At 46.8% G+C, this 17,650-nt stretch overlaps 7 protein-coding genes across 7 annotated transcripts; 6 read left to right on the top strand and 1 right to left on the bottom strand.

The window, feature by feature from the left end:
- Nucleotides 1–169: 169 nt before the first annotated feature.
- Nucleotides 170–2,230, top strand: N7537_005985 (putative pyruvate carboxylase; the record flags this gene model as incomplete). Its single annotated transcript, XM_056897042.1, has 2 exons — nucleotides 170–219; nucleotides 274–2,230. The coding sequence occupies 2 exons, from the start codon at nucleotides 170–172 to the stop codon at nucleotides 2,228–2,230; spliced, it is 2,007 nt and encodes a 668-aa protein (XP_056752827.1).
- A 460-nt stretch (nucleotides 2,231–2,690) lies between these two features.
- On the top strand, nucleotides 2,691–4,019 carry N7537_005984 (putative inositol 5-phosphatase; the record flags this gene model as incomplete). The annotated part of the gene is made up of 1 exon (XM_056897041.1): nucleotides 2,691–4,019. The coding sequence occupies one exon, from the start codon at nucleotides 2,691–2,693 to the stop codon at nucleotides 4,017–4,019; it is 1,329 nt and encodes a 442-aa protein (XP_056752826.1).
- A 2,984-nt stretch (nucleotides 4,020–7,003) lies between these two features.
- Nucleotides 7,004–7,304, top strand: N7537_005983 (uncharacterized protein; the record flags this gene model as incomplete). The annotated part of the gene is made up of 2 exons (XM_056897040.1): nucleotides 7,004–7,081; nucleotides 7,182–7,304. 2 exons carry the CDS (start codon nucleotides 7,004–7,006, stop codon nucleotides 7,302–7,304), a joined length of 201 nt encoding a protein of 66 aa, XP_056752825.1.
- Nucleotides 7,305–10,867: 3,563 nt separating this feature from the next.
- Nucleotides 10,868–12,331, bottom strand: N7537_005982 (putative RNA 3'-terminal phosphate cyclase; the record flags this gene model as incomplete). The annotated part of the gene is made up of 1 exon (XM_056897039.1): nucleotides 10,868–12,331. One exon carries the CDS (start codon nucleotides 12,329–12,331, stop codon nucleotides 10,868–10,870), a length of 1,464 nt encoding a protein of 487 aa, XP_056752824.1.
- Nucleotides 12,332–12,811: 480 nt separating this feature from the next.
- Nucleotides 12,812–15,406, top strand: N7537_005981 (uncharacterized protein; the record flags this gene model as incomplete). Its single annotated transcript, XM_056897038.1, has 1 exon — nucleotides 12,812–15,406. The coding sequence occupies one exon, from the start codon at nucleotides 12,812–12,814 to the stop codon at nucleotides 15,404–15,406; it is 2,595 nt and encodes an 864-aa protein (XP_056752823.1).
- Nucleotides 15,407–15,629: 223 nt separating this feature from the next.
- Nucleotides 15,630–15,931, top strand: N7537_005980 (uncharacterized protein; the record flags this gene model as incomplete). Its single annotated transcript, XM_056897037.1, has 2 exons — nucleotides 15,630–15,674; nucleotides 15,704–15,931. The coding sequence occupies 2 exons, from the start codon at nucleotides 15,630–15,632 to the stop codon at nucleotides 15,929–15,931; spliced, it is 273 nt and encodes a 90-aa protein (XP_056752822.1).
- Nucleotides 15,932–16,476: 545 nt separating this feature from the next.
- N7537_005979 (sterol desaturase family protein) lies at nucleotides 16,477–17,524 on the top strand (the record flags this gene model as incomplete). Its single annotated transcript, XM_056897036.1, has 3 exons — nucleotides 16,477–16,703; nucleotides 16,768–17,273; nucleotides 17,334–17,524. The coding sequence occupies 3 exons, from the start codon at nucleotides 16,477–16,479 to the stop codon at nucleotides 17,522–17,524; spliced, it is 924 nt and encodes a 307-aa protein (XP_056752821.1).
- Between the last annotated feature and the right edge of the window lie 126 nt (nucleotides 17,525–17,650).

Below are 17,650 nucleotides of genomic sequence, written 5' to 3'. Positions count from 1 at the left end.
CCATGTCGACAGCTATAATATCTTGTCAAGTTGTGAATGTGTCTTGTAATTAAATATCTTGAAATCTCTTAATTGATCTCTATTTGATATATATATCGTAACTTATCTCATTTATCTAGTTTGCTAGGGGTTTGCACACAATTACCCCGGATTTTCTCCTTTCACCCCAATGTCTTCCCCGCACTCACGGCCCATCAAGCGATTGTTGGTCGCAAACAGGTATGAACTTCTGTACAATGTATTGTTATAACAAGCTCATGCGATATTTGGTAGAGGAGAGATTGCCGTTCGTATTCTCCATGCAGCACGAGAGTTATCCGAGCCAGTCGAAACATTCAGTCTGTACACATCAGACGACCGATCGCACTACGATCTAGGACGATCACAACATGCGATTGAAATACCATCACCATCCTCATATCTCGACATCTCACTCCTGGTAGAACTCGCTCAAAAACACTCTATTGACGCCGTGCATCCCGGGTATGGATTCCTTAGCGAGAGCGCCGAATTCGCCCATCGCATGTGGCACGAAGCCGGGTCTATAGTCATTGGACCTGGATGGGAAAACCTCGCCCGAACGGGTGATAAGCTGCAGGCAAAACAGCTAGCGAAGCAATGCGACGTCCCTGTATTGGAAGCCATGAGTCAACCTACTACCAATATGGATGAAGCACGTGCGTTTGCTATGCAAGTCGGTTTCCCGGTTATGATCAAAGCTGTTGATGGTGGAGGCGGTCGTGGGATTCGTCTCGTTCGCGAGGAACACGAGCTGGATAGTAGTATTCAGAGAGCCATTGGCGAGTCGCCGTCTCGGACTATTTTTGTTGAGAAAGCTGCTGTTGACGGATTCCATCATGTTGAAATTCAGATTATTGGTGATGGAACGGGTCAAGTGCGGCACTTGTGGGAAAGAGATTGCAGTGCTCAGCGGCGGTTTCAGAAGGTGGTTGAATACGCCCCGGCTTTGATGCGGGATAGAGCTTTGGTCGGCCAAGTGATCGAGTCTGCGCTTAGGATGGCATGTGAAATCCGCTATCGGTCATTGGGAACGTTTGAGTTTTTAGTCAGTGAACAGCGCGGGGAATTCTACTTCTTGGAGGTGAACCCGCGTCTGCAAGTCGAGCACACCATTACGGAATCTATCAGTGGGATAGATCTGGTGCAGACACAGCTGCTTCTCGCACAGGGATACACTTTACATGAGTTGGGACTCGGTGCTGAGGTTACCGCAAGTCATCCTCCACCAAATGCTTTCTCAATCCAACTTAGACTTTGTGCCGAAGACCCGAGCAACGGATTTTCTCTGAGCATTGGGAAAGTTACTGGGTTTACCGTGCCTAGTGGCCATGGAATCCGAGTAGATACCCATATCAATGTCTCTGGTCCCGCACTGGTTGTGGGATCCAACTTCGACAATCTATTGGCCAAGATAATCGTGACTGCGCCCACTTGGGAAGCATCCGTTAGAAAAGCCCAGCGGGTCTTGGCTGATTCTAGGATTGAAGGTGTCAAAACTAATATCAGCCTTCTACGCGGGATCGTGGGCCATCCTGATTTCTTGGCCGGAAGAGTTGATACACAATGGCTTGGGCTCAACCTCGATATAGTACTACAGCAAGGGGGAAACATATCAAAAACTCTTCAAGGGCTAGATGGTCCAGTCGGCCCTTCGCAGCAAGCCATCACCCAAAGTGGATTACCGGCATCTAATCTCTTGTTCCGAAAAGGAGATGCATGGTCAATCACATTGGAACCTCTGGCGAAGGATTCCCAACAATCAGACAAGGATTCCCACCATCTACGCCTGTCCCGGGTGCTACGCAATGAGTTCCCAACTGCACTATCTGCCGAGATTGAATATACAACTCCAACCTCGCAGGGCACAATCCTCTACCGGATGCAACTCGAAACAACCACGACTGCTGCGTCAGCATTGGTGTCCTCGGCGCATCGGCGAGGTGATCCAAAGAACCCTCACCATATCATCCTCCCTCTTTCGGGCAAATTGATTGAAATACTCGTGTCGGATAAAGAGGATGTTGTTGAAAATCAGGTCCTGGCTTTCGTCAAGCAGATGAAGATGGAGCTCGAAGTACGAAGCCCTCGAAGTGGTCGGGTCAAATGGGTTCATGAGATGGAGGATGAAGAGGAAGATGTCGCTGAGGGTATGCTTTTAGTTGAGTTAGAGCCAAACAATGGCAAAGTAGAAGCCCGGGGCAAGTTATGATTCTGCACTGTATAACAAGTATACAGTAGGATGGTATTGAGTCCCTCCACAGATCAAATACATGAGTTCCATATATCACCAACGAATCAGCTTTCAGATCCACTTGGTTTCACAGCATCATTGGTCTAGTGGTAGAATTCGTCGTTGCCATCGACGAGGCCCGTGTTCGATTCACGGATGATGCACAAGAATTTCTTTTTGTCTTTGTTTTTGATTGCTTTAGATGAATTTGATAATCCAATAACCAACAGAATTGGTTTTTTTCTTTTGCCCATACCTGGTTTAGATGGTCTTTCCTCCGAATTAAAATCCAAATTTGAGTTTGTGTGTATTTACTTTTTACAATACGAGGCAAGCGGTCAAGAAAGCGGTCATTTCCCCAGGTGACGTCATCGTCTCAGCTTCCCCATCATCTACTTTTTCCTGTCTCCTCTAGCTTGACCCAGTGTGGTTTTTCAGTATGGATGCCCTCGGTGTCTACGTGCTGACCTTTAACTGTGCAAGGAACTTTGTCGATGTCGACGTATTTGCAAATCACTTCTTTGACGCACTCCCCGTGTCTGGTGCGGGGAGCTCCGCACCTGACCTAATTTTCCTCTCGCTACAAGAGATCGCGCCCATCCCCTACTCGTTCCTCGGAGGATCTTACCTCTTACCTTATTTCGATGCATTCCGCCGTGCAGTCCAGAAAGCCTCGGCACAAAAATGGGGCCAGCACTATGTGAACTTCCTCGCCGACAATACGGGAATGACCGGCCTGATGCTTTTCGCGCGCGATGACACCCTGGGCAAAATTGCCTGGCGCGACACAGCACACGTCGGCCTTGGAGTTCAGGAAATGGGAAACAAGGGCGCTGTTGGGGCACGCCTGGGATACATTGTTGAGGGATACCCATCCAAGACCGTGGACCTCACTTTCGTCGCGGCCCATCTTGCTCCTATGGAGGATTCCTATGAGCAAAGGAACATGGACTGGAAGAGCATTGTTGAGCGTCTTGTTTTCACGCACGACAGCAATGTACCAGCAGAGATGTCAAGTATGGACGAAAACACCAGCCTTCTCGACGACGCTGCATCGGCGCACGCAGAGGGCAGTCGCAGAGATCTTTTCGCACCAAATGCCTACCTATTCCTTGCCGGAGACCTGAACTACCGCACGTCGAATGCGGGACCCTCGATTCAGGAAATTGAACAATTCCCTCGACGCAATGTCGACCTCGATAACCCGTCGCACTATTCCCACCTTCTGAAGAACGACCAGCTCGTGCGCGAAATGAGTTATGGCAGGACGTTCCACAGCCTATCTGAGGCGCCGATCGATTTCCCTCCTACGTACAAATACTCGGATGCCGCGCGCGAAGCTGTCCGCCTCGGCTTGAACACTGATGATCATGAATGGAAATGGTCGAATCACCGCTGGCCCAGTTGGTGCGATCGAGTCCTTTTCCTCGATAAGCCCTGGGTTGGTGAAGCTGGAAAGGTCAAACCGCTCGCTTACAATGCACTGCCTCTTTTCGCACAGTCAGATCATCGTCCCGTTGCGCTCGTTGCATCGGTGCCTCTGCGGCCCTCTGACGCATCTTCAAACACTGAGAACATCCGAGCTGTGGCTCCATTCTCTATCGATCCGAGTTGGAAATCCAAGCGAGACATGGCGCGACGAAAGGAAATTGTAGTGGGTGCAGTTGCGTATCTGGGACTGACCAGGCAAGGAAATGGGCTGCTGCTCGCGTCACTGTTAGGTATCATTGGGGCGTGGTTCATTCTTCGATCTATGCTGGAGGTTTGAGTGACAGTGTGGTGAACGGCGCTCGGGGACTCGCTTTTTCCTTTCTTTTTTTTATTATCTCTCAATCTGTCTTGCTGTCTCTTAGGTGTTTTCGGAATAATCCCATGCAATGCTGCCAGTCGCCAGATCCGGCACTGGATGAAACATCCCAGCTATGTCCCTCTTGCTCTACATACCTCGGTAGTCTCCAGGTTTCCAGGTTGGTTTTGAGGTTGCATTGTCAGCAGCCTCAATCGAATGTCCTGTGACGGCAGAACCCCCGCATTTCTCCAAATGGGTACACCCTGTCCATCAGATAACTCAATGGACCGACTTACCGGCTGTAGTCCCAATTATGTACAATCAGACAATGCGGTAGATGATTTCTCAGCAACAACCTAAACTAGGCAGTACTCTTTCTAGACCAAGTCACATGAACTGAGTCGATCCGAAACGGTCGGCATGCATTCTGCAGGTGAGGAAGATGGCGTTGAGGGCTGAGGGGCTTTAATTCTCAGATGAGGTCATATTTGGCTCTTGCTTTTTTCTAATCCTCCGATTATCGCTCCTTCTGTGAAAGGTTCCCATGACTGTGGTGACTGGACTGAGACTGTGGACTGCAGAACTCTGCAAGCCTCTCGATATCCATGCTATTACTGTCGCTGTCACTGCCGTCATAGTAAGGTTTTCATTCTTCGGTCTCCTCCACTTCTCGGTTACACCAGATTATTTATTTTATTTTATTTTATTATTATTATTTTTGGCTGTCAAGATTTAGATGCCAAGGTAAATGTTCGATTGTCTTCTAGACTCCAAAAATGTTTCTGTTTCTGAAGTATGGTCCACTATTCTTTCAGACATGGAACAGGCTACAGCTATCCTAAAATTACAAAGGTCTCTTATTACCTATGTACTATGCACCGGCTCTTCTATACCATACGTACTATACTACGGAGTATAATATACTATACATCCATAGTAAATTGGATAGTATGATGGTATTGTAGCACCAACCATTAACAAACGTGCGATAAAGCATGGAACGCGCCACATGAACCGGTCAAGTGACCAGCAGAGAGCTTAATTTCCTGATTCTCCAAACACAATTTTAAAAAGCCAAGGCCACGTCTAGCCTTCACCGCGTGTACAACGTTACGAAAGTATTGCCAAGCGCGGGAAAAAAAGTGAAGCTGAGGTTTCATATGAGGCGGTGTGTGGTCGAAACGTGTATGGAGAGCGAGATCTAGACAACCGGAGTTCTGGATTGCACAGCACTGGATCTGACAGTAAGCCCTGCATTTTGGTATCTCATTTTCTTTGGAATGTTTCTGGCTAAAAAAAAAACCGAAGGAAAAAAAAAAACGCCCGGGCTGTGGATCCACAACCTCTCCACAGGGATGAAAGGGAGAAACCATACAAATGTAGGACCAAGTCAAAGGGCTATTGAATTGGATTGTTTCTAGTGAAGTTTCAACGACTCAAAGATTGGATTGTTATTGGTTTATTCTGATATATAAGATCATGATCATCTGAGGATAGAGTACAAGAATAGGGGGGTTGGATATACAGTGCTAATAACATAAAATGAGCGAAAATATGTCATTGACAGGGCTGATCAGGAGAAAGTGGACAGCACGGAAGGATCGGAATATGCCGTACAAACTTGCAAACAACGCTGGAAGAGAGAAATTGAGGAATCCCTTTGAGTTCGGTGGAGATTTTTCTAGAACAAAAAACCAGAACTACTCCATATGGAGGCCCAAGAGCCCAAGACCCAGCATTGGGAATCGAGGGGGCTGTCTTCAATGTGAAACCCATTTAATCTGTATAGAATACTAAACAGCAAAAAGTGAAGTAAAAGAGTGATCATCTCCCCCATATATGTAACCTCAATATATGAAGCTTGTATACAATCTACTACCTACTTTCAGAGTGTTCATGGAAGTACTTAATCCGAAGCTTAACGGTTTGGTTTGCATTAGGCGGTTTGCATTAGGCGGGTGTTTCGAAATCAGCCCTTCTCAGCTACTCCACCTGTCCCTGCAATATACCTTGAGACTGCAAGTCATTCCGCAATCCTGACGATGCATCGTACCGTCTTTTTTTTTCATATATGGCGGATCCTTCATTGGCCCCTTTCATGCACCGAAGACCAGCATTTGAGCCGATCAACCCGCATGTTCGGGTCAGGATCGACCGATCGCTGTAGTATTAGAATCTAACGAGTACATATGTGATAAGTTGTATAGTTATATAACAACTATAACTCAAACATTAGGGAACGTTGGAAAAAAACCCCCCGGGAAGCACTGACAAGTACCGTACCCAATACTACCCAGAGTTTTGTCAAGAAATAAATCCAAAAAAAAAACCCCCAACGCCAGGTTAGAGAGAGATTAAAGAAAATAATATAACATAAAAATGGTAAAATAATATAAAGGGTAAAATAACAGAATAATAGAACTAATAATATAAATATAAAACATATAAAACATGTAGAAAATAAAATACATAAAAAAACAAATATAATAAAAATAATAAAAATGAAAATGAAAAATAAAAAAATGAAAATGAAAATGAAAATGAAAATAAAATAAACCAACCCCAGCAAACGGTCGTAATAATAATGGAACCCTAAAAATTCTAATCCTCCTATTTCACTTGGAATTGTATTTGTTGGATTGTTTTACGTGTCTAAGCCATCTTTTTGAGCCTCTAATATAAACCCCGTCATCTTCCCTAGATCTTCTCTTTCTTCAACTTCTCTAGCCTTAACCTTGTGGCTGAATTTCTACAACGCAACCTTGAACCTCCGACGTCATTGTGTTGTACACAATCTAGGCCTTGATCCTTATTCTCTGTTGCATTTAATCTCGAAGGGTCTAGTCTACCCTTTTTTTTCTCTTCCTTCTTTTCTTCTCCTGTCAACTCTTTGAGAAGATCCGCCAACTCAACTCCCTTTGTCGATCCACATTTGATCTAAACAACCCCGGTCAACATCTACCATGTATTCCTGCGCAAATTATCCCCGTGGGTGCCGAGGCCGTGTCAACCGACAAGGAGCAAAGTGCTCTGACTGCGTTGTATGTGATCCCTAAGTCTATATCTTTGAATCTTCCTATACAAAAAAAAAGCGACATTCGAAAGAAAATTACTTAAAAAAAAAACTAACACCTTTCACAGTCTCTAAACTTGCGCCGTCCAGCCTTCGCTTCGCCGTTCGCTCAACCACGCGATTACAAGCGTGCACTGCCTTCAGAGCTCTTCAGCGAGCTTTCATCTAAAGCATCCGAGCCTGAGCTGTAATGAACGCAAAGCTCACATCCTGGGACGGTCCGGAGAATAACCCAGCTCCTCGCTAGGTTGCGTCCTGCCGGCTGGGACTCACCTCGTATGATCTACGGCCGCTTCCTTTGTTCTTTCTGATTTCCCTCTTTTCCTCTCTATCTCTCTCCCCATGTCTCTCATATGCATCGTTGGGAGTTTCTTTGTTATATGCAGCCGCCGCCTGCCATTTACTTTGATGCCTAATTTCCTGGTTTTCTCATCCTACGTCGCCTCTTTGATCTCGTCTCTCTACATTGGCCGGGCTAATGAGCGAGCTTCCACGAATCTCCTTTCGGAAACTGGGAATCTTGGCATGGACTTCGCGAACATTTCCTTTTTCCCTCGCTTGGGTTTGTTGTTAGGACAAAGAACGGCCCGCCTTTTTCTTGTTTTGCATGGAGAATAGATCGCTTCTTTTTTTGCATGGATACCTACGGACATGGATCTGCCACTGGAGGGCAGTGGCGCTGATGGATTGGGTTCTTTCAACTCTCTGGTTGATCGTTGATCGACCCCTTCTTTTCCTTGCGCATACGTGTGCTTTGATATTCCTGGTTTTTGCTTTGGTCTTGGTTTTTATGCCCTATTTTTATGTTTTTTTAACTGATGTTGACTCTCTTCTTTGTGAACGGTGATGCCATACCCCTGTGTTTTACTTGCGCTTCCTATCATATGACCATTCCCCCTAGTGCTAGTGCTATATACCTATTTACAGCATTCATACTGTTATTTCTTGACCTTCTACCATGTCGTCTATCCCGCTTCAACAATCTAGACCTAAATCAAGAATACTTAGCCCTGTCGGCAAGATTCCTAATCCATCCTCAAAACTTGATACCCACTTCACTACCCAACCCTTGCAGTAGCACGTTCGGGTCCAAATGGATATACGTTCAGGCGCAGTGCCGCGGGGCTGTGAAGTTTCGGCCCCAACCCCCCTCTCTCTCTGTAACCCGCCGTGGGGGCTCGGCACCCGGCTAGTCCTCCTCGCTAACAATTTTCAGCCGCAATAACTCCCGCATCTCACATTGAAACAGATATCCGAGCCCCAACAGGCCGAAAGAAGAAAAAGAGTTTTCGAAAATACCCCAAGTTTAGAAATACTATCGTGCACATACCCCATCCATCTCTCGGCTCAACACCCAACAAACTCGCACGGGGTTGTGTGTCTTCATCCTTCATCAGCCCTCAGCTCATCCACATCCGTTGTGTCGCATCATCACCCCCGACTCCGCTGCGCAATGCCGAACCAACCGAACACAACCCCTGTAACTACACCCCCGTCAGCATCTAGACCTTGTCGGACCCAAATCTACAGATCTGCGCCTTGCTATAGATGCGCGGGTGGCATGCTCTTGCTCTTTCGCCTAGTGAATGGCCCGGCTAGGGGGGCTATGTTGCACGCGAGTTACGGGTTACGGGTTAGGCAGTAATGTACTAGCATTTGTGCGAGGCTTAGTACCACCGACGCCGTCGATCGGATTTTGTTGATAACTAATGTCGTGCAGGGGTCATCCCTGTCTTAGTGGGCGCACACACACATATAATGCAATAAGCTCTGGTATGGTGATGTTGGATTGACGCCGTTATGGCTTAATATGATTACCTGTCGAGGCATTGGGGGACTTTTTTTCGCAGATTGTGTAGGTCATGTGGTGTGCAAGGCTGTGTTTCGGGGAAATCTAGACTGAGCTGGGCCTGGCTCTTTTCGGAGAATCATTAGTTCCGAGGGGAGATTGTTTTTTTCTATAATCTACGATATACGATATACGATATACGATATACAAGATGTATGATGTATATTTTCCAAGGTTTTGTATTTTTTTTTTTTTACTGAGGACGTAGATAGGGCATATCACACCTTGCTGACTACGCGGAACAGAAAAGGGGCGCTGGGCTCCGAATAATATGTACAATATAGGAGAATACCAAAGAGAAAGAACCACGTCGATCGCTTGTCTCAGAGATAGATAGATCCACTTCTGTGTGTTTTGTCCACATCTGAAACTATTGTTTATATTGTATAAATTATTGTAAGCTAGACATTTCCCCTTGGGCAAAACTACGGCCCGCCAACCAAATACCATAATGAACAGGGGATCAGGGGTGGCCAAGGAAAAAAGACACTCAAAAAGAAGAACAGGAAAAAAAAAAGAGAAACATAAACCCACATTCCACAGTCGGATTCTGTCAAATTTGGGCTCCATCTGAATGTAAAACAAAGCCCAGTGAGATAGATAGACTAAAGCGCCTAGTGTTAAATCTGCTTCTAGCCTCTTCTACCGGCCTTCTATGCTGTTTCTCTTTTTGTTCTTTAGCGTCGAAATTTCCAGCCCCCCCTTTTTTTCTGTTTTGTTCGGTATTTGGGGTAATTTTCTACGCTCAGCCACATACCGCATCCGGAGAACGTCCAGTAGCGGATCGATCGTTGTTTCAGGACCTGTGGGGAATTTGGCACGTTCCATCTCCACGGGATGTGTTCTCTTGAGAATGCTTTAGCTCGTTTGGACTTTCTAAGATCTGTTGATCGCTGTGGGAAAAGATAATCGGATAACCGGGGTGGCGGTGCATTTCCCGTTGACACTTGCGTAGATCGGGGATTAATATTCGTTGATGCCTGTCCCGAGGCCTTGGTTGTTTCGTTGGGTACTGACTCACATCCCTGGACTTACTATATTATGTACCTACCTAGAATAAAGTGGAAATTCTAAAGGACTAAATTGTTAATTACCTAGATTAATACTATATTAACTTGTCTCCCTAATATCCCGATCCAAAGGCAACAATAATCTGCAGCATGTAACCAATCCTCATCATCAGAAAATAGATTGGACTCCAAAAGTCTAGAAGGGAAAAGAAGGATCATATGAAATTCGAGTCAAAGACCAGTGAGCTTGTCTATATCCAATCGAGCCAAGGTGGATAATAATTTGCGTTGTTGCATGTGCCCGAACACGAACCTCCATACCCACCGTGCCCTATAAACGTCCCTAAAAAACCCTAAAACCCCTGTTCGATCCTCTAATCCGATACAGAGGGGTCAAACTGTCAAACAGGCCGTCGTGGATATGTACCCGATCGGATCTACAAGGTATACGCCTCTGGGCTGATAGTTACCAATTGGCTATTAGTTCCCGGTCTAGAACGCGCCATCGGGTTACGATCATAAGCGCGGGACGGCTGGGAACTTTGGAAGTCGAATCGGCCAGTGTTTAGCCCCCTAGTTAAAGAGCCGCTTTAGGACGTAGACCCTTTAATCTCGGGTGCGAAAGGTGGTTGGGCGCGTTGCGTGGACACCGGCACTTGGCGGAAGAAATTTGCGATAGATAGATTGTTTTTTTTTGCCGCCAACGGCGTCACAATCAATATGTTGGTACGTACTCCACGGAGTAGTCCGACATTAGTTGCCATTTTGTATGTTGGGCTTTCTTGGTGGATCATTGTTCGGAGCTTGCGGGTGATGGTTACAGCCTATAGAGGCTTAGACATTCAATTCGTGGCTCCAGTGCGGCATCTAGATGTTTCTAGTAAAATGTAACCATCTACACATTCAAAATCTGCCGGCACACCCATTGTGCGGTCTTGGTGTGGAGTGTCCAATCTCGCTCGTCTTCCAAGGTTTCGGTGTCCGTTGCTTCGGTGCCATGTCCACCCGTGTTACAGACTTCTCCAAGTGCCTCGAAAACAACAACCTGATCTCTCATGTAGCTATCTAGACAAGCTCTCTTGACCGTGAAAGCAGGGTTCTTGTCTAGGTTGGCCTTTAGACTCTCGTTTGAGATTTCCCCGATGAATCCATCCACACATCGGCGGACTAGATCTGCTGCTGCAGAAAATGCTATCTCATTCTGTGAATCTCGTCGAGGGTCACGAGCTGGCTGTTGCTTTTGTTTCCCTTTGCTCTTTGACTTAAACAGGCGATCTCCTCCCACGCTACCGATGATGTCATGGCCTATTCTGAACCCTGAGGAAGTATGTGCAACAAGAAGGATGTACACATGGCTGCAGTGATTTGTAGCTTCCGATGTGTGTATAGTGATGGGAACTAGTGCGTTTTTGGCTGACAATTTGCTGAGCGAGTCCCCTTCGGATAGAGCCGAATTAGAACGTTTAGCAAACATAGACGGATCCAGCTTCTTAATATCACGTCGAAGAGTACGCCGGGTAACTTGTTCGATAAACTGGCGAACAGTACTCCCCGTGCCTTCTGCATCCGCGTTTAGGGCAGGTTGATCAGGTGCTAGCACTGTGATATCAATCTGGGTGATTTTCCCGCGTTTGTGACCCATTAGATTAATCCGTGGGAAGCTATATAAAAGCTCAGCTGCCGATTCTTTTTCTGTCGACTCCTGAAGTTGATCTTCACTATCTGGATCATTTCGAGATCTGAGTGTATGTATGAGAAAGGTGACTGCTCCAAGATCAACCGGCCCTGTTGTCCAACCGCGCTTATTAAGGATAATGGACAGAGGAGGAAGTCCAAGCTTGGCAAAATTGGGCACGATAACTTGCGATGCATAGTCATATGATGGAGAATAAGTAGCGTTTGTTCCACCAGTTATGTTCACTTTCACAAAGGGAGCAGCTGCCTGTGATCCAACATGAAGTAGATACGGGTAGAGGGCCTGGAAGACGAGAAAGATGGCACCGGCAGTCGTGAGCTTGATGTCGTATTCGGATTTAACATTCACTTGCGACAAATCCAGGAGCGGTCCGCTTTTCGATCTTGTTGATTGTGGAAAGAAGTTCAAGGACTGGGAGCCAACCTCGCCGCCTGATACTTTGCTGCCGCTAATATCGGCCAACAGCTTCACTGCTGCGGCGTGAGATCTCTTAAGCCCCTTCTTTCCCTCTCTGTTCCCGCGAACATTATCAATGCTAACTGGACGACCAGTCAATGCAGACAGCCCGATAGCGATGCGAACCAGCTGCCCACCTCCTTCCAGAGTTCGGCCGTTCAAATAGACATGGTTTAATTCGGATGAAGTGGATCGTGAGGATGCCATTTTAGACAAATTTTTAGTTATCTTCGACATTGATATCTTGAAATCCTTGGTATATTTGTGCGAAAAACAATCAATATATTCATTTCGACCAGTCCCACCTGCAGTTGGTCCTGAGTCAGATTCTGAGGCTGGGTCATCTTGGCGTGAGTCACCGCTAGTCTAGAGAGATCTCGGCCTAGTGGTTCTTAGCGCTTAGCGAAGGCTTAACTCTGGAAGAAACTCGAGATTCATCTGAAGTTGGCGAAATGGACGAAAGAAGCGTAGAGGTAGCAGTTGCCATGAAGTTATTTCGCACCTTCCGTATTAATGGAGTAGGAATACTTCCTTCCATCGAGTATCCAAATATATTCTCCCCTCATCAAATCCCCAAATCCCTTCTTCTCTGGATTCCTCGTCTCAATACTTCTGTAGTTATATACTCTGCAGAAATTTTATAACATGTTTTCCTCTACATCCAATACACGCAACCTAAGAAGGTCCATGTCCACCCGCTCAATACGAAAGCCGCGACGACCTACCCTGGAGATCCCCGATGTTGCCATCCAGCATGCAACCGCTGCAGCTGCAGCTTCGCGGGCAATGCGCTCTAGTCAGAACTCGTCTCAGGAGTCGAAAAGCTCATACGAACGACTAGGTGGCCCAGGAAACTTTGCCGTTCCTCGAAGGCGGCCCGGATCGGGCCTTAGGAGTACTGATGATAGCTCGGTCAGCCAGAGCGACTTGCCTAAAGTTCCAAAGCCTCATCAGTCCAAGGAAATAACAGGCGTAACGGCTCGAGCTTATTGCTTCGATGACCCTGCCGCCCTTACGCCAATTACAGAACTCGACAGACTTGATGGACGAGACTGCTCAGTGCCCTCTTCATATCGCCGATTACGCAAGGCCAAATCAATGTTCTCAACCAGGCAGCGAACTTCACAGACCCCATATGGAGTGCCTGCCTTTCCTTGCGGCGATCCCCTTGATCCCGAGCGCAGTCCTGGATTTCAGCTGCCGCGAACAATGAGACCATCCATGTCTTTCCTTCGAGGAAGTTATCAATCCACACAAGTCAGTCCAACTGCTAAGGGTCATGATGCAGCTATTCAGCTTGCTCGCAGCCAATTTGCCCAGGATCCCAACGGTAGAGGTGGTCAGACTCGTCGGTCATCCTTCTTGCGTCTGAGCAAGAAGGAGCACAGGCCATTTCGAAAATCGTTCCGGGCTACGAGTGAAGGGGGTGTCGACACCGGGCGTTCTCATCGGTCTTTTTCACACTCCATCAAAAACAAATTCAGGCGGGTGTTTGGGTTTTCCAGGTTCGCGAATCAACAACCTACGCCACACGGTACCACAAATGGTGCTGAGGCACCTATGGTAACTCCGATTAGGAAAAACAAGGAGAAGTCCCCTCCACACAAACTTACAGCCACTGAAGACGGCATTGATTCCAACTATTTCCAGTCAATGCCCCAGTCTCCCAGTCGCGACAGTCTCTGCACTTCCTCCTCGCGCGTCACCAGTTGGGCTGATTCAACCATGCCAAACACAGTTACAACCCGAAAACCAGGACATCGCCAATCTCTCTCTTTGATAAGAGAGGACGGGAGCCTGGACCAGCAAATGCCACGAACGCCTGTAATGGATGATACCCGAAATCAATCTCCTTTGGGTGTGAGAGCAAACTCTCATCAAATTAGCATTGTTGACAGTCAAGATTTATACACGGCGTTGATGAAACAGATGGGCCACAATTCCCTGTCTGATCCCAACGAGGAGATGGTCTTTGGAAATGTGCCACAGCATCGTCTGATTCCAGAGCGGACGAATTCGGTATACTTCCAACATGGCCGACGCAGTATTCGCCATGTCCCAAGCCAAGAATCCTCGGCCTCACCTGGCTCATTCGCAACAGCGCGGGGTGGTGATCAATCCAGTCCACGAAAGTATCCGCGCTCAGCTAAGTCAATGCAAGTTACTCGGGGCATGCCATCTCAGGTGAAAACTCAACATATGACTGCTGTTTCAGACAAGAGGTCGCCACAATCAACATACGGTTTAAGCGAGGAATCGGATGAGGATAGTGGTAGCGTTATTGTTTCTCGCCTTCGGGCCTCGAAAAGGGATATTATTTCGCCCAGTGTCTATTCCCGGTCCACCAGTGGCAATACCCCAACAAGAACTGACAATGCCAACATGGGCGTCCATGATGAACCAGGAACAGCGACCATCTTTACTCAACAGCGGACAAAATACAGCTCACCCAAGCGTGCCAATCGGGTTTCGTCTCCCACGCCTCATGTAAATCCCAGTGCTGACTGGCAGCAATGGATGAGCTCGCAGATCGAAAGAATTGAGCAGGCAAGCCCCACAAGGGAACATATCAGGGAAGATGCACAATACCAGGACGATGATGAGTACTTCACCAGCATAGCTCGACGAGCTCCTGTCGCTGTCTCAGCTCCCGCTTCAGCAACTCTACTAAAGGTTCCAGACAGTCAGAATATCACCGATCGCAAAGCATCCGCCGAGAACAGAGTCCCGTCACAGAGCAACTTCTCCCGTCCATTAATCCAGGCTTCCGACATGCGAACCATCGTGCCATTACAGACAACTAAGTCAGAAAATATTGCGCACGCTCACGCTAACTCATTGGCCGTGGATACCGCTGCCAAGTCTGGTGGAAACGGTTCACCTAAGCTCGTCTCCGTTGCTTGCAATCAAGAACCGTCGCCAATTCGACTGAGATCTGGAAACATGCAGCCACCAGAGTCCCCAACCCCCAAGGGTGTGCGAGCAAGGCGATCCTGGACCAAAGAACAACAGCGACGCTATTCATCTAGGCGTGCTCCGATCGCCCAAGATAGCAGGGTCGATTACTTCCGGTCCATGCGCACCCAACGAGACAACCGTGCAAACAATGAGAACGCGCGGCAGCAGGATGAGTACACTGACATGATGGAGAACTACCACCAAAATCAAGACCTTCATTCAGCTATTCCTAGCAAGCGCATGGTGGATTTGTTCTTAGATAGTCGCCGTCGACGAATGGGTGAAGTCACTAACAACGATACAACCACAGAGGCTTTTCTTTGAATTTTCTTTGCATGTGAGAGACTGGCTCTTTTTGCTGTTGGGATACCTCGAGGGTTGTTCATGTTTCGCTGTGTCATATTCTTTCGGAGATCCTGACCATTCATTCGCTCATTCACTCATCCATCACTTATTGGACATGTATACTAAAGCTCCGGATCGGAGTTGGGCAGTTTGTTTACCTGGTATGGAAGCAGCCATTGTTATCTTTTATTATTTCCACTTAATGCTAAAAATCAAGGCCCATTCATTCGATACCCAGTTTGAAGAAGTAAGAAATAACAATCAAGAGCAAAAAAGAAATCTCTCCCTCGGGGAATCGAACCCCGGTCTCCCGCGCTTATCGGTATTAATGACAAGCGGAAATCATCACCACTAGACCAAGGAAGATGCGATGGTCGAGTTACTGCTCGGCCACTTGGCTGGTTGATGGAAGGTGCGGCACATTATGGCTTTATGAGCAAAATCTTAGACCGATCCTCCCAAAAACACAATAATTGTCGAAGTTTCGATCAACAATTTATTTAACTGACTGTTAAAGGTAATGCCTTTCTAGTCTAACACACTGTGTACAAAAGTTTGAAATATTTACGAGCGGGGAAAATATGGGATTAAAAAAAAGAGTATATAAAACATGAAGCTCAATATATATATCCGTTAAGCCATATTGACATCAGCCACAGATACTAATCGCGAATTGTATTGAATATCACATAGTCATGAGCTATTACATGCAGTCAATTTCGACCCCTCTCTCGCACTTACAGGAATCCAGATAAACTAATATGTTCAACCAGGTACGTTAGAATAGGTTGATAATCCACTGATATCCATGCGTGGTATTAAGTGGGTCACTGCGTGTAAGTGATCATGCCATGTAGGGATTTCCCATGTGGGTATTGGCCGTGTGGGTATTCCCCGATCCGAAGACAACATGCCATGTAGGTATTCTTCGAGTAGGTAATTGCCATGTAGGAATACCCCTTTGTAGGTATTATCCATACATAAGAGAAGAGAAATGGGCTCTGTACGTAGGCCGAGCGAGTTGTCCAAGGGACATAACATACCCAACAATGGATATTTTCCTGGACATTCTGGATACATTGATCCTCGATCGTTGCTACGCACTACTATCGCCAGACTCAGCAGCAACTTTCAACAATGATACCCTGTCCGCTGCAAATTTGAATCGCCATGTCCGGGTTCATTACCCTATGCAGCCTTCAAAATGGGCAGAGGCAAGCCTTTGGAAGAGAGATGATATTGCGAGACAAGCATTGTCATTATACTTGATTGCATGGTAAGTCCTTTCGCCCAAGGTAAAGTATTCCAGTAACTGATTCAGACCTCAACATACGCAATAGGCTTTTCGCAATGATCATGTACCTCCTCGGTAGCTTCCTACTATACCACACCCTATTCGACAAAAGGCTCCTCCAACATCCGCGATTCCTCCAAAATCAGATCAAACTGGAAATCAGCCAAGGAATCTCCGCAATCCCCGTAATGGCCATCCTCACCGTCCCCTTCTTCCTAGCAGAGATCCGGGGATGGTCAAAGCTATATGATTTCACCAGCGACTCTCCGTTTTTCGGATACACCTTACTGCAATATCCATTGTTTATCTGCTTCACAGACAGTGGGATTTACTGGATCCACCGTGCCCTACATCACCCTCGCATCTACCGCTGGCTACACAAACCACACCATAAATGGGCTGTACCGACACCGTTCGCCAGTTATGCATTTCATCCATTGGATGGATGGTCGCAAAGCTTGCCATACCATGTCTACCCGTTCATTTTTCCGTTGCAGAAAGGTGCATACCTCGGACTGTTTATTTTTGTTACTATTTGGACAGTGCTGATCCGTGAGTGCTTTCTGATATCCATTGAGCCGATAGCATGATGGCTTACATTAATTCGGACAGATGACGCCGAATACCTGCCAGCATCGGCGATAATCAATGGCGCTTCTTGTCATACAATGCACCACTTGTATTTCAACTACAATTATGGTCAGTTTACAACGGCATGGGATCGTCTCGGAGGAACATACCGGAAACCCAAGGGTGATGATTTCATGGAAAACCAGCAGAAACCCGTAGACAAGCGTGATTGAGACGGGGATCTCTAGAGGGCGTGTTTTGTATTTAAATGTACTATAATAGTCGGCCGCTTATGCCACCTCTGTTCTTGACAAGGTCGTCATTTGGCTCGAGCTGATATCAATATTCAAGATAACAAT

The sequence above is a fragment of the Penicillium hordei genome, assembly GCF_028827395.1.
Source record: "Penicillium hordei strain IBT 12815 chromosome Unknown utg000003l_segment0_segment0, whole genome shotgun sequence".
Taxonomy (NCBI): domain Eukaryota; kingdom Fungi; phylum Ascomycota; class Eurotiomycetes; order Eurotiales; family Aspergillaceae; genus Penicillium; species Penicillium hordei.
Note: the sequence above shows the minus strand (reverse complement) of the source record. Positions and strands in the feature narration are given on the sequence as shown.